Source organism: Puma concolor, chromosome E3 (genome assembly GCF_028749965.1).
Source record: "Puma concolor isolate L17-30 chromosome E3, mPumCon1.1.hap2, whole genome shotgun sequence".
NCBI classification, from domain to species: Eukaryota; Metazoa; Chordata; class Mammalia; order Carnivora; family Felidae; genus Puma; species Puma concolor.
In genome coordinates, this window is record NC_141682.1 from 8,353,689 (window position 1) to 8,367,682 (window position 13,994).

Genomic DNA, 13,994 nt, shown 5'->3' on the forward strand with positions numbered 1-13,994 from the left:
AGAAATCCAGCCCACTGTCTTCAAAATGATGTAAACCACTTGAAGTCTAGGACTCTACATGAGCAAAACCCATATTTCTAACAATTCTCTCACAAATCTTCTCTTTTCTGCAGCGAGGCAATGCCACGCTGAGACAAGGAATTCTAGAAAGTATCAGCTTTCCAAGGAGTGTAGGAGTTCACATCTCTAGAGCTTCCAAATTTCCACAGGCTGTTGCTCAGCTCTCCGCTTTACGTCTTTGCCTCACGGCTCATTACTTCCTTATCTACAACCTTCTCCTCTTCCCACCAGGAGCACATTTCTTTCATTCCTTTTGCCTTCTGCCCTTCTTACACATTTCCTTTCCTTTTTTTCACTCCCTAATGATTTACCCTTCCTAACTCCAACAGCTTGCTTTATTGATCTTATACTTGACCTAAAAAAAAAAAAAAAAAAAAAAAAAAAACAACTATCAAGATACTTCCGCCAACATGTATGCCATTGGCAAGCTGAAGGCAGAGGAGAAAGGGGAATGAAAAAGAGGAAGAAGACAAAGGAGTAGACCAAAAAAAGTTGAGAATGGGAGAAAATGACCAGCGCCACCGTCAACAGGCGTTGACAGTATGCCGGATACTCTGCACATCCTCAAAACCATCTTGCAAGGCAGGTACGGCCATCCTCAGTTTTCAAATGAGGAAACTCGGCTGAAATGACTCACTGAGGCCGCACATCCGGTAAGGGTCAGAGACCACACTATATGCCAGATGCATTAGGCCGCCTGTCTTGCCACAATAGCATATGACTTCCATATCCAAGAGGAAGAAAAAAAGAACATAAAATGGTGACAGGCGAGGCCTTCCCAACAATTGTTTCAAGTGGTACCCGAAAATTAAAAAACGTCATTTTCCACATGACAAAATTTAAGATTTTCTCTTAGGTGCGAACCGCTTTACTTGACCGCAAGGAAAGATACACGCACATGGGCAGCCAAAGAGCCCGTATCCCAATCCACAGCCTCCTCATTTTTAAACTTGTGTCTAGGCTACATGTGTCCCTTTTCAGTTTCGACCCATGCTCACCTTGTAAGATGCTCTACATTCCTCTGGCCTTCGTTCATGCCCCTCTCCCTTTTCTTCGCATCGCTTAAATATCAGCCCCTCCTTTTCTCCCTTATTTCCCGTCTCCCTCATTACCTGTGCATTTCTTACTTGAGGAGAGTGCTGCATCTAGCAGGTTCTCAGTACATGTCTATTTTGGGCTCCATCCTTATCTTATGTCAGCCCCACCACCGCGCTTTGTCTAGCCTTCCCCAAGTCATCGCCCCTACCCCAAATCCAGTTCCCACCCTGCTCCGTCTCCATCGCCCCAGGCCCTCCATTAGTCCTCCCCGCTTTCTCACAAACTCCAATGGTCGTCCCTTCCGCCTCTCACCCCTTTTCCCGCCTTTTTCCCCCTCAAGGTGCAGAAGCGCGAGGACCGCATTGTCCACCACCCCCCATCCCCCAACCAGCCTACCAGAAAGCCTTGTTACCATGACGATAGAGCTACTCAAAGCCGAAGTCGAGGACCTGGTTGCCATGGCTTCCGCTTCTCCGCCTCCAGCCCCGCCCGCGCGCCCCGCGGCGCTGGCGCCTGCGCAGTACGCCACTCGAAGGGCCTCCGAGCCGGGGCGGGACGGGGCGGGGCTTCAGGCTAGAGGGAGGGAAGGAGGAGAAAGGATAAGAAAGGGAGTGGAGCTGGCGCGTACGGTGGCCGAAGAGGGACGCGCCGAGCCGGAGGCTGCAGGATGGTAGGCTGTGCGGAGAGGGAGGGGAGGGGGAACCGAGGGGCGTGGGTTGCACCTGCGGGGGTCCTTGGGGGCCGCCCTCTGTGCGGGCCGCCCTCTCTTCCTCCGGTCCTCGCAGGCCCCACTTACCTGAGCGGGTGGGCGAGCCGGCCTCGGAAGGAAGAGCAGCTGGAAATGGCTTTAGGGAGAAGGGGCGGGGAGGGGCGCATTTGTGGGGCAAGAGGTGGGTGACTAGGGGCGGCGGGACCGTCCCGAGTCGTGGGGACGTCGCGGGTGGCGGTCCAAGGGGACCTCCCGACCACTGCCGCAGGGAAGTCGCAGGAGGAAGAGGGGCGCGGGGGCCTGCCGGCGGAGGGAGGCGGCGGGGTTGGCGGGTCACCAAGACCCTCTGTTCCCGAGCAGCCCAGAGGAGCGGCGGCCCGCGGGGAGAGCCGTGTGTGGGAGGGGACAGTTTCCGGGTCCGAGGAGTGGACGTCCTGCCTCGCTTTATCTCCCAGCTCGCCTACAGGCTGGGGTGAGGTGGGAAAGCCAAGTGGGCTCGGGGTCTTGCTCTCCCGGACCCAGGCTTCGGATCCCCGGCTCCCGTGTTCTTGGCTCTCCGCCCCCCATCCCATTCTCTTTCCGGAGCCCAGGCCTTCCGTCTTCCTGCTGGCTTCCCGCTTCCCCGCCCCCCAATCTCAGACGCGCAGGGCTCCCTTGCGCCCCTCTGCTGCCCTCCCACCACGCTAGCAGTGTTTTCCCTTCCCCACCGCCCAAAACCCTAAAGTAGTATTGTTTCAAACACCCACGGATTCCAGCCCTGGTAATGCCCAGGGAGAGGAGCACTGGAGGGACAAGGCGATAACTCCAGGATATATAGACTGGATGGACCCCCTGGAACTGGGAAACTGAGGGTGCACAGGGTAGTGAGGACTCTGCCCTCCTCCCCGCTCAACTCAGCCTGCACTGTGTTGCACAAAGCTTCAGGAACCACCCTGAATGGCAGTGTCCTAACTGAGGAACTGAAAGGGAAATTGTCACCTGGTGTCTGGAGAGGTGTCGGTGCCTAACAGGAGTCACCTTAAAAGGAAAAAAAAGAGAAGACTGTCAGTGGCCAGATGCCTGGATGGCTGAGGAGAGAGGAGGGTGGAATTTGGGGGTCCCAATGCCCCTGGGCATATGACTGGCAATTGAAGGCAGTGCACTGGGGACATCAGCAAGAATGTATGTCCAGGATGGGGTGGAGAATTGAGGTAGCTTTTCTAGAGACAAAATACCCCATTTCAGCGTGGTGGTGGACAGAAGGACCATGGAAGAAAGCAGACCTCTCTTTGACTTCAGCTATGGGCTGTTTGTCACTCTATTAGGCATTTTAATGACCTGTGGAAGACAAAAGTATGAAACAGAAGGTGAAGGGATAATAATACTGACTCTTAATGTGTTACAGTGCTTACCACGTGACAGGCACAGTTGCATATATCAACTCGTTTAATCCCTCCAAACAGGAAGGTACTTTTATTACATCCATCTTACAGACCAGGAAACTGAGGGCCAGAGACATGAAATAATTGCCCAAGGCAAATGACTCAACTAGTAGAGCCAGGGTTTGAGCCCAAATGACAGACTCAGAAGCTCTGACATGTTCCAGAAGGAAGGGCACCTGCTGGCGGGAATACCCAGAGTTGACGGCAAGGGCTGATTTTCGAAGCAACCGGGGCCATGAATAGAGAAGAGTTAGATGTGTGTGGATGTGATGGATGCATTTGCGGCTGTGTTTCTGGAGTAAACAAACTCAGAGAACCAAATCTCTGACCCTCTCTGGGGTCTGCCCCCTCTCCCTAGATGCGATTCATGCTGCTGTTCAGCCGGCAGGGGAAGCTGCGGCTACAAAAATGGTACCTGGCCACATCGGACAAGGAGCGAAAGAAAATGGTTCGGGAGCTTATGCAGGTGGTTCTGGCTCGCAAGCCCAAGATGTGCAGCTTCCTGGAGTGGAGGGATCTCAAAGTCGTCTATAAGAGGTGACTCACCACTGGCTTTCAGACTGGTCTGGACCCTGCTTGATTGGGGCCTGGCAGTGGGTTCAGATGGCTGAGAAATAAGGCATCCCTTCGGGTCAGGGAGGATTGGAAACTAAGGGCATCCGGAGGGCAGTGATGAATTCCAGCTTCTTCCTTTACTCGCCGAACTTCCCTTGAAGACCTTCTTGTTCCCCACTTGATTGCTCAACCTGACACCTACTTCACCTCTGTCGGAAAGGCCCTATTCTTGTCCATTGCACACGTCCCTCGCAGCCTCATTCAACAGTCCTAGGTCCTGCACCACCTTTCCCAACACACACACACATCCTGTCCAGTTCCTTCTTTGAGCAGGTGGATTAGTTCACTCAGGATTTTGCTGAGTCAAACTGAACAGGTCAGAGGGCGAGAGGGAAAGAGTGTGCATGCCTGTCTTTGCCTGTGCTTGTGAGAGCCACCTTGAGGCAGAGTGAGTTACTATTTGCATACCCTGGGGTCACCCTGCCTGTGTCCAGTAGGGACATAGACCCTGAGCTGGAAATGAGGGCAAATGGGAGGTTTGAGTGCAGAAAGCCTGGATCCGGAAGCAGGCCCAGCAGCCCCCCCAGCTACCCCGCATGTGCCCCTGTCCACAGATATGCCAGCCTCTACTTCTGCTGCGCCATCGAGGGCCAAGACAATGAGCTCATCACGCTGGAGCTGATCCACCGATATGTGGAGCTCCTGGACAAATACTTCGGCAGCGTAAGTGTCCCCACCCACCTTTTCGTACCCAGCAGTCCCCTCTTCTACCAAACCCTGGGACCCTTCCAGGCTCTGCCTAGAAGATTTGGGCGAGGTGAAATTGGAGCAGTGACAACAGTAATTAATTTCCCATTTTAAGCCTTAAGCCTATTAGCCATATCCCTTAATCGGCCCCTGGGCCCAGGGGGAGGCAGATCAGAATCTGCCACTTAATCAAGTGGAGCTCAGCTCGGACCTCTCCCATAAGGACAGAAACCAAGTTCAGATTTTATCAGTGGCTCCTGACCTTGACTTTGCATTGGAATTTCCTGGAGAGGTTTGTTGTTGTTGTTGTTGTTGTTGTTGTTGTTGTTGTTGTTGATTAGTGATGCCTGGGTCCCACCTTCAGCAGTTCTGAATTAACTGATCTGGGGTATAGCCTGGACATTGACAGCTCAGATCTTAGATGGAGAATAGTAATGACTCCATAATTTGTATTCCACTTAATGGTTTACAAAGGGCTTTCAGGCTCTTGTGTCTGCTCCTTATTCTATCCTGCGAGTAGGTGTTGTTATCTGCATTTTCAGATGAGAAAATTGAGGCTCAGAGAAATGAAGTGACATGTGCATCTAGCTGCCTAGGGGCAGAGCCTTGCTTAGAACTCAAGTCTTTCTACCTGTGATTCAGAGTCTTCTCCTCTGTTCCATAGTGTCTAGGAAGGGAGACTAGCCAGCCTCTGGTGGGAACAATGTCACAGATTTGGAGGGGAAGGCAGCAGGAACTACAGTCAAGAAGGAAAAGTCAAACTGAACGCTAAGGCCTATGGGTTGGGGAGGTCATCGACCTGCGTGGCAAGAGCCCGGGGTGGGAGAAGTGGTCCCAAAGAGAAGACCGTGGAGCCATGATGAGAAAAGAAGTGGGCAGGATGCCTGTGTGGCTCAGTGGGTTAAGCGCCTGACTGTTGATTTCAGCTCAGGTCATGATCTCTTGGTTGTGAGATCAAGCCCCACGTGGGGCTCCACACCGAGTGTGGAGCCTGCTTGAGATTCTCTCCCTCTCTCTCTGCCTCTCCCCCCCTCAAATAAACATTTAAAAAAGAAAAGGAAAAAAAAGAAAAGAAGTGGGCGGCTGGGATGCAGGTGGGGTGGGAACGCACCTTGACACTCAACCCTGCCTTCTCCCTCCCCCTCCTCCCAGGTGTGCGAGCTGGACATCATCTTCAACTTTGAGAAGGCCTACTTCATCTTGGACGAGTTTCTGATGGGGGGAGACGTCCAGGACACCTCCAAGAAGAGTGTGCTGAAGGCCATCGAGCAGGCAGACCTGCTGCAGGAGGTACGGGCCTGGGACAGTGAGGAGGAAGATGAGTACCATGGTGGAGGGTGCCCTCCCTGCCCTGGACGCCTGGCCTGCCAGCCACGGCTGCCCCTTCCCACCACCAAGGGGGCCCCCCTCCCTGTGGCGTCTGGCCCCCACAGCACCCAGTTGGCCAGCTTGCCCTCAAGCGCTGACTGCTCGGGGTGGGAGGTATGGGTGGCAGGCAGCCCGCTGGGCCCGCTCCCCCTCTTTCTCCCAAGACCCAAGGTGTCCCATCCTAGCTGAATCTCCCGTGTCCCATCCTTCTCTAGGCATTTAGGGTTGCTCAGGGAATTGGAGAAGGGGCACATGATTCTTCACTCCCCTGGTGTCTTCTCCTTCCCCATTTTTTCTTAACGCGCGCGCACACACACACACACACACACACACACACAAAAGCCTCTTCTCCTCAGAAGCGAAGGGTGGCGGGGACTCGGGGGTTGGGGTAGAGAGTGCCTGGCTGGGGTTCTCCTGCTCTCTGACGCCCCCGCCCTCACCCCATTACTGCCTGCCCCCTCTCTGCTGTGCCACCGCTGAGACTTGGTGCAGGGAGATGAGTCACCGGAATCTGCAATGACAAGCAAGCTGGCCCGAGCTGGCTCTGAGGAGGGGGAAAGATGGGGGCTCATCGCTGCAGTAAGAGAAGGAGCAGAATTGAACTTGCCACCTCACTGGTCTGACTTCCCCTTTATACACACACACACACACACACACACACACATACACACACACACACACACACGTGCCCTGGCACACACCCACCCCTGTTACTAGTGCTCTGCTCAGACCCTAATGACTCATTTCTCTGCAGTCTGGTTCACCTTCCCTCAGGGACCTGATGCCAACTGATTACTCCCTGCCCCCACTCTGAATAAAAGAACCCAGCCAGCTGGCACCCCCAGCCTTCAGAAAGCAGGTTCCCTCCCCTGCCCGCCCCCATCCCAGCTTCACACCCTTCCTCCTCAGATACTGAGACTGCGCCCCTGCTCACCAAGCTCCTGGTTTGGGATTTTCTGGGTGCTGGTGGACTCAACTTGGACCTCCTTCCTCGCCACAGTTGGCCTCTGGGGGGTGGTCCCTGGAGACTGGGGAGCTCCCCGGAAGGGTCCCCAGCTGTTCCAGCCTTGAGCTCATGTTGGCTTCTCTCTCCCCTCCCTGTGTCTCTCTGTGCTTCCCCGACTCGTGATGTTGTTGTCTTGCCCACCCTCCTCTGCCTCATTCCCTGTCCGCCTCTCCTGGTGTCTCTGCGTCACCCTCTGTCTGTCTCTGCCTCAGGAGGATGAGTCGCCTCGCAGTGTGCTGGAGGAGATGGGTCTGGCGTAGCCCCCGCCTGGGCCGCGTGGAGATGTGGGGAGCTGGTGGAGAGGCAGGGCATGAGTGCCCCCTTTTCTCGACGGGACCCAGCTGTCCCTCCTCTGCTGCCTCACCTTCTTTCAGAGTGAGCTGTGGGCTCAGGACCCTCAAACATTCCCTCCCTCCACCTCTATCTCCTGTTTCCCCTTTCCCCAATGAAGGTTTTAGGAGGTAGGCAAATGTGACCAAAATGGGGGTGCTATTTGGCTTTCATTCCCTGCCTTTGAAGAACTAATGTTACCCCAAACTCACTCCCCTCCCTTATAACTGTAAATATATAAATATGTCAGGTTAAAGGGAAAAGGTTTTCAGGGTTCTTCTCTGCTCCCTGCCCCAAAACCTACCTCCACCCTGCCCCATAGTCAGCCAGGGCATCTTCTCTGCCTGGGGCAGGGGCGGGGAGGGGGGTCCTGTGTATTTGAGAGGGAAGTCCTTTCCCCTCATCTGCCCTCCTCCTCCCTCCTCCTTGGCTGCAGTGGGGACTCTGTCCAGTGCCAGGGGAGGGACAGCGTGGTTAATTTTTTTCTAACCTTGCCACTTTGAGGGAAGTGAGCTTTGGGGGAAGGGCAGGCTTTATGGGAGACTGTCCCTCCCTCACTCCGTGTTCTGGGTGAGGCAGGAGCTAAGAGGTGGGGTGTGGGAAGTGGCTGACTTTATTTCCTTTCCTCTGAAATAAAAGGAAAAGCATTTCTGGACTTTGCCTGCTTAGGCTCTGTGAAAGAAGGAAAAGCTTCTGGGATCAGTCAGGAGGGGATGGGAACACTGCCTCTTCACCTCCCTGGAACTAGGTTTGCCAGAGTTAGAGAGAGAGAGGAAGAAAAAAATACAGGACACCCAGTTCAATTTGAGTGATAATATTTTTAGTTTATGTGTCCTATGCAAACACATCCGCTGTTTATTCAAAATGAAATTTTAACCGGGTGTCCTGTACTTTATCTGGTACCCCTATTCCAAATGGGTTTGTGAGCTCAGTGCCTTTCTGAACACGGTGTCTCCGGCTCTGGAGCTGCCTTTGGCCAGGTAGGAGCCATTCCTGGGGACATAGTTTCACACCTCTGAGGTTTCTTTGTGGAACATTTCATTCGGCTGTTTTTTGTTTTTGTTTTTATTTCTTTTGAGAGAGAGAATGCTGGAGCGAGGGGCAGAGAGAGGGGGGTCAGAGAGAATCCCAAACAGGCTAAGTGCTGTCAGTGCAGAGCTCGATTCGGGGCTCCATCTCACCGTCCATGAGATCGTGACCTGAGCCAAAGTCCAGAGTTGGACACTTAACTGAGCCACCCAGGCGCCCCTCAGCTGGTTTAGTTCTATTTGGAGAGAGGAGTCAGGAGTTCAACAGTATATCCAACCCTGTGTGCTTTGCAAAGGGTTGAGAAATGTCTAAAAGCAAGGTGTTTCTATAGCTGGAGGCCCTTCTTCCCTGTTTGTTGCGAAGTATGTAGGACCAGGGAATTTAGGGGGCAGTTAAGGGAGGCGAGTAGGTGGAACAGGGACTGTGGGGAGCCACCAGTACTGCCTAAGAGGCCAGAGGACATGGACAGAAGAGCCTTCAAAGTGGCCTGGAGCTGCCCCACCCTGGGGACCAATGACTTTACCCCCCGCCACCACCCCTAAGCTGGAAGTGGAATTTAAGCTTTCTTAGTAGATGTGGGCCATATTCTACTCTTGAATATGGTTGAAAGTGGTTCCACTACCCTCACTTTGAACAGGGTGTTGTGGCTGGCGCTTCCCTCACCGCCCCTTGGGGAGGACCACGGAGGCCCAAGGGGACGGGTGAATAAGGGAGAACAAAGTCCTAATAAAATAGTCACTTTTATTTCTTAGCAAAACTATTTCCTCCGTGAGGGGTATTTACAACAGAGAAGGGAAAGAATAGGTAAGTTCACACCGAACTGGAGAGGGTGGAGAGGCTCCTGGGAGGCCCAAAGGGCAGGAGACAGACACTTCTTCACACAATTAACTGGAATAGCTTTTTCCGGTTTTGGACGGGGACGTCCCGAGAGGGACTAGTGGGGACCAGAGGCCGTGGTAGGAGAGGGAATTCGCACAAACCACCCGCCCGCCTGGGATGGCCCCGGGAGCCCCCTTGAATGAATTTGGGGAGTTCGGGCTTCGAATCCGGGAAGCTGTCTGACAGGTCCCGGCGCAGCCCTGGGGCGGGGCGACCCGGGGGTAGGGGCGGGGCCAGGCGGCGGCCAGGGATGGGGCTGGGGTGCATGCAAACACCTAGAAGGGGAGAGGAGCAACACGGAGGGGGGGTGGCAGCGCGCGCGTCTCCGGCGCGCGGGGGCGGGACCGGGGCAGGTCACGGGCGCCGGAGCAGCACGTGCTCGATGTAATTCTCCAGCTCCTCCTGCTCCTGCATCCGGCGCTCCTCCGCCTCCGCCTCCTCCTGCGCGCGTCGCGCCTGGGCCTCCCGGCCGGGATAGTGATGCGAAGGCGGCAGGGCGTGGTGGTAGTGGCGGCGGCGCGAGGCAGCGGGTGGCTGCAGTGTCCGCGGCCGGATGTAGTTGGGAAAAGGGTGGTAGGGCCCCGGGGGAAACAACTCGTCCTCCTCGCGATCCCAAGGCGGGAGCACCTCGTTCCAGTCGGGCAGCTCCTCTCGGGCGGGGGCGGGGGCGGGAGGCGGGGGCTGCGGGGAACGGACGTGGGTGGGGGCGGGGGCGACCCGGGGGTGCGGCACGGGCTCGGGAGGGGCGTTCTTCTTCCGCTTCCGCTTCTCCTCCACCTCTTCGATGATGCTGACCACGTCGTCTGCTGGCAGATGGAGTTTGGTGGACAGCTCAATAAGGCTGTCGATCGTCTGAGGGTCCATCTCTTCGTCGTCGTCCTCCTCCTCCCCGCCCTCCTCTGCCCCCTCAGCCTCCTTCCGACGGTGGCCGGGCATCTCCTCCTGGGAGCGCTTGTCCTCGGCTCCGGCTTCTCCGTCCTCCTCCTCCTCTGCGAACAGCAGCGCGTTCTGCCGCGCCCTCTCCGCCTCCTCCGCCTCTGCCTCCGCCTCCGCCGCCTCCTCATCCTCTTCCCCCACCCTCTCCGCCCCGCCGCGTCTCTCCTGCTCCGCCTCCGCATCCTCCCTCACGCTCTCTCGCTCCTCCTCCTTCTCCTGCAGCCCCCGACCCCCAAGGCCGCGCTGCCGGGCCCCGCCCTGCAGCAAATATTGGAGCAGCAGGTCCGAGGCGAGGTCTGCCAGCCGCTCTTCCTGCGCCGCGGCCTGCCGTGTGGCCTCCGCCTGTCGCCGCCCGGCTTCTACCTGCGCCAGCCCTTGCTGTAGAAGGCGCTCCCCAGCCTCAGAGCCGCCCAGGAGTGAGCTCTCCGGACGGCGCGCCTTGGGGAAAGGGGCGCCCAGGCTTTGGTACGCCTTGGATAGGGGTGCCAATGCCTCACCTAGATGTGTTTTGGGGGAGGATACCCCTTCCCCGAACTGGTGGGCTTCAGGAAGGGACCCGCTCTCGGGCATACGCGCCTGGAATTGCGGGGGAGCGGGGGGTGGCAGGGGCGCGCGCTCCGGAACGCGCGCCTGGAACTCTCCCCAGGAAGCGCGCCACACGCGCTCCGGCCCGGGGCTCTCCAGGTTGACTCGGGTCAGAGTGTGCGTGCGAGTTTCCGTTTCTGCTGCCGCTGTCTCTTGCTGGCGCTTGGCGCTGCTCGGACTGAAATCTCGCAGTTCCTGGAGCAGAGAAGCTAGCGCCTCGAGCTCCTCGGAGGGGTCTCCAGCCTCGGGACCATTCTCCTGAGTCTGAGGGCGAGGCGGGGCCGCAGGTGCCTGGGTCTCCGGCGCCGGCAGGCTGTGGGTCTGGCTGCGCACGGTCTCGGTCAGCAGAGCTTCTGCTGCTTCTTCCTTTGGCCCCTGCTGGGAGCCGCCGGGAGCCGGGGGCGAGGCCGGGCGGTCAAGTGCCTGAAGCAGCACCGCGGCCAGCGCCCGGGGATCCACGCCCTGGAAAAGCTCTCCCTCGTCCTGCGGCTCAGAATTTCGAGCGGCTCGGACCTCTGGGGCGCTAACATCGTTCGGCCCGGGTGCTGCGTCCCCAGCTACCGGCTCTTTATGTTCAGAGCTGAGGGGAGGTGGCTGCGCCTCAGGGTGCCCCGGGGGCGCTGCTCCCAACCCCTTGATCAGTAGAAGGAAGCAGACGAGGGTGGAAGCCTGCAACCTGAGCGATTTCATGACCAAAGGACTGCCGGAGACTGTGAAAAATAGAAGGGACCAAAGAAAGAGAGGGTTTCTGTAAGAATTTTCCGCTCTCTGATTCTATATCCCCTTCCCCCACCTTTAATCAGGAAAGCCAGGGCTTCCCTCATCCCCCTAACCTTACCCAGAGGAGGGACGTTTAGAAGCAAAGGAGGAAGATGTTGTGCCGATCTCTGGAGTCGTGTAAATGGGAAAACGCCCGCAACCCTCGCTCCCCCAATGCCTCTTCGCCCCCTTGCCTAAGCCATCTCACTGCCAGCGCCCACGTACTAAGCAGCTAAGATAAGGTGGAAAAAAATCTCTGCTCCCTCCCCACAGGACTCCCCGGATGGTGCGTGGGCGACTTCAGCAGCAAGAGAAAAGCGGCGACTCCCCCACTTATCAGGGACCCTTACCGGGGTCTCCCCGCTGTGTTTTTAACACCCCCATCCGGGAGGAGAGAGAAACCCTCCCTCACGCCCACGGCTGCTGAGGGTTTGAGGGATGGACAGCGGAGTATTTACCAGCTGGTGTCACGATGCGGGAGGTGGAGAGGAGGGTCGGGGCGGGGTGGGGACAGGGAAAGATCGGGACGCGTCCGCCTCGGCTCCGAGCAGTGGCTGGGATAGGAGCGACGGTCGAGTTCTGGCGTCCAGTGGGTTGGGCTCAGCTGGGTCCGCGCGGCTCTGGGCGACTCGCTCGCTCCGGCTTCAGCACGCTGGACAGCGCCCGCGCCGCTGCCGCCTTATAAAGGGGAGAGCGCAGGGTCACGTGGGCTGGCCCCGCCCCATTGACGTCAATGTTCATTCATGGGGAAGCGGGCGGGTGCCTCGAAGCGGGGGGCTGCCCAGTGATTGGAGGATGTGGTCTTCTCCCGGCCTGCGCCTGCGCACTGGGAGCCTCGGCTAGAGGGGCGTGCGTTAGCCTAGCACCAGGGAAATGAATGAATGAATGAATGAATGAAATCGCCGAGGCGGGCGGGGCAGGGGGCTATGAATGAATGAAGGAGGGACGAGGAGAAAAGGATGAATGAATGAATGGGAGAATGAATGGAAGGGTGGATGCGGAGACGCTGCAAAGCGGGAGGGTGGGTTACAGAGCAACTTGCAGCTGCGGCAGCCCGCGTCGCTGAGCCGAATAGGATGGGGGCACTCCCGGAGTCTGACTGGGTATCAGTAGGAGATCCATACTGGGGAGGGGGAGGATAAAGATTCCAAAGCCGAGGAAGGGGCTGGACTCCCCATCCCCCGACCGCACGCACGGTCCATAGGGAACACACCCAAGGACGGCGTGAACCCGAGAGAGGAGGGACGGATCTGCGCGCCTGCGGGCGCTGTTCGCGGATCTACGGTGCGGGGTGCCAGTCCTGGGCCGGGGCAGATGGGTGGATCTTGCGGTTTTGGTAATCCCGTTGGAAAGGGTCCGAGTCAGAAGAAAGGGGAAAGATTGAGGATGTGTGTGCCTCTGTCTTGTCTGTTCACAGTCGGTGCGTGTTTGGAGAAAAAGGTGTGTCTGTCCTTCTGTCCATCTCACTCTGTAGCGTATGCTGGCGCCCCCGCTTGCCCCTTGTCAGCCCACTTCTCCCCACCTTCCTCCTGCCTCTTTCCCTCCCTCTGCTTCCCCCCCAAAGGACATTTGGAGGGCGAGAGCAGACCAGGTGGGGAGGGGGTTGCGCAGGTTGGGGGGGTGACTCAACTCCAGCTCTCTCCACCGCTTAAGGGGAAGGTTTGAACGCGGTGGGGTGGGGGTGGGTGTGCAACGTCAGAGACAGCCCCTCTCTACCACCAGACCCCTCGTCAGTATCTCCTGCCAGAAGGGTTGGGGTTGGGGGCTTGGACAACTAGAGGTTGTGGGGGGGGGGCGATGACGCACAGATTGCGCAAAGAGAATCCATCAGCGAGCCGGGTCCAGTGAAGGGAGACCAGCCGTGGGCGGGGGTGGGGGGGGGGGAGGACGGAAATGGGGAGGGGGTAGGGGAGAAGAGAGGAAGGCAAGGGGAGCAGCCACTGCAGGAATGAAGGGGAGGAGGGAGGTTGAAGGGGGCTGCGGTGCAGGCAGAAAGCTGTGCGGGGGCGTGGGCAGGGAAAGGGGGGAGTGACAATGACACATGCCAGACACACAAGAACTGCGGACACAGGGGTGCCTGTGGGCACACGCAGGACACCCGCGCCCTAAGACTCTGGAAACCGAGATCAGGGCAGTCTGTCAGGGCTCAGAGACTCTTTCTGAGCCAGTCCTCAACCCCCTCCTCATCTCTTCCTAGCACTGACCCTCCTTCTCCCTCTCTCTCTCTTTCTCTCTCTCTCTCTCTCTCTCTTTCTCTCTCTCTCTCTCTCTCTCTCTCTCTCTCTCTTCACACACACACACACACACACACACACACACACACACACACACACTCACGTGCTTTCCCTCTATAGCCAGCAGTGGCTTCTCGGTTCCATCAGTGGCTCGACTTTCCCAGAAGAAAGCCCATCAGCTCTGCAGGGAAAGAGGTGGGGAGGAGCAGAGAGAGAGGCAAGAGAGAAGAGATGGGAGCAGGAGAGGGAGGGAGGGAGGAAGGAATCTGGAACAGGTAGAAGGAACAGGCTAAAGGAGAGGGGGAAAAAAAAAAGCCCTGAGAACCAAGGTGACTGTA

General features: G+C 57.2%; 2 protein-coding genes and 1 long non-coding RNA gene across 4 annotated transcripts in view; 1 reads left to right on the forward strand and 2 right to left on the reverse strand.

Annotated features, from left to right (window-relative positions):
* LOC147572936 (uncharacterized) overlaps window positions 1-2,371 on the reverse strand; it is a 136,004-nt gene extending 133,633 nt beyond the window's left edge. Inside the window, exons 1-2 of the long non-coding RNA XR_015245377.1 lie at window positions 1,895-2,371; window positions 1,495-1,671 (exon numbers count right to left, since the gene is read on the reverse strand). This is a non-coding gene — a long non-coding RNA (uncharacterized LOC147572936). The remainder of the gene's footprint in view (window positions 1-1,494; window positions 1,672-1,894) is intronic.
* AP1S1 (adaptor related protein complex 1 subunit sigma 1) lies at window positions 1,647-7,889 on the forward strand. Its single transcript, XM_025923216.2, has 5 exons — window positions 1,647-1,768; window positions 3,587-3,765; window positions 4,398-4,506; window positions 5,683-5,820; window positions 7,117-7,889. Exons 1-5 carry the CDS (start codon window positions 1,766-1,768, stop codon window positions 7,162-7,164), a joined length of 477 nt encoding a protein of 158 aa, XP_025779001.1. The 5' UTR covers window positions 1,647-1,765; the 3' UTR covers window positions 7,165-7,889.
* Window positions 7,890-8,990: 1,101 nt separating this feature from the next.
* VGF (VGF nerve growth factor inducible) lies at window positions 8,991-11,990 on the reverse strand. Of its 2 annotated transcripts, none has more exons than XM_086691859.1 (2): window positions 11,881-11,990; window positions 8,991-11,373 (listed from the first exon to the last, which is right to left on the reverse strand). In XM_086691859.1, exon 2 carries the CDS (start codon window positions 11,351-11,353, stop codon window positions 9,497-9,499), a length of 1,857 nt encoding a protein of 618 aa, XP_086547985.1. In that variant the 5' UTR covers window positions 11,354-11,373; window positions 11,881-11,990; the 3' UTR covers window positions 8,991-9,496. The 2 variants fall into 2 exon arrangements, with proteins under 2 accessions (XP_086547985.1, XP_086547986.1); XM_086691860.1 differs by lacking the exon at window positions 11,881-11,990 and adding an exon at window positions 11,502-11,601.
* Between the last annotated feature and the right edge of the window lie 2,004 nt (window positions 11,991-13,994).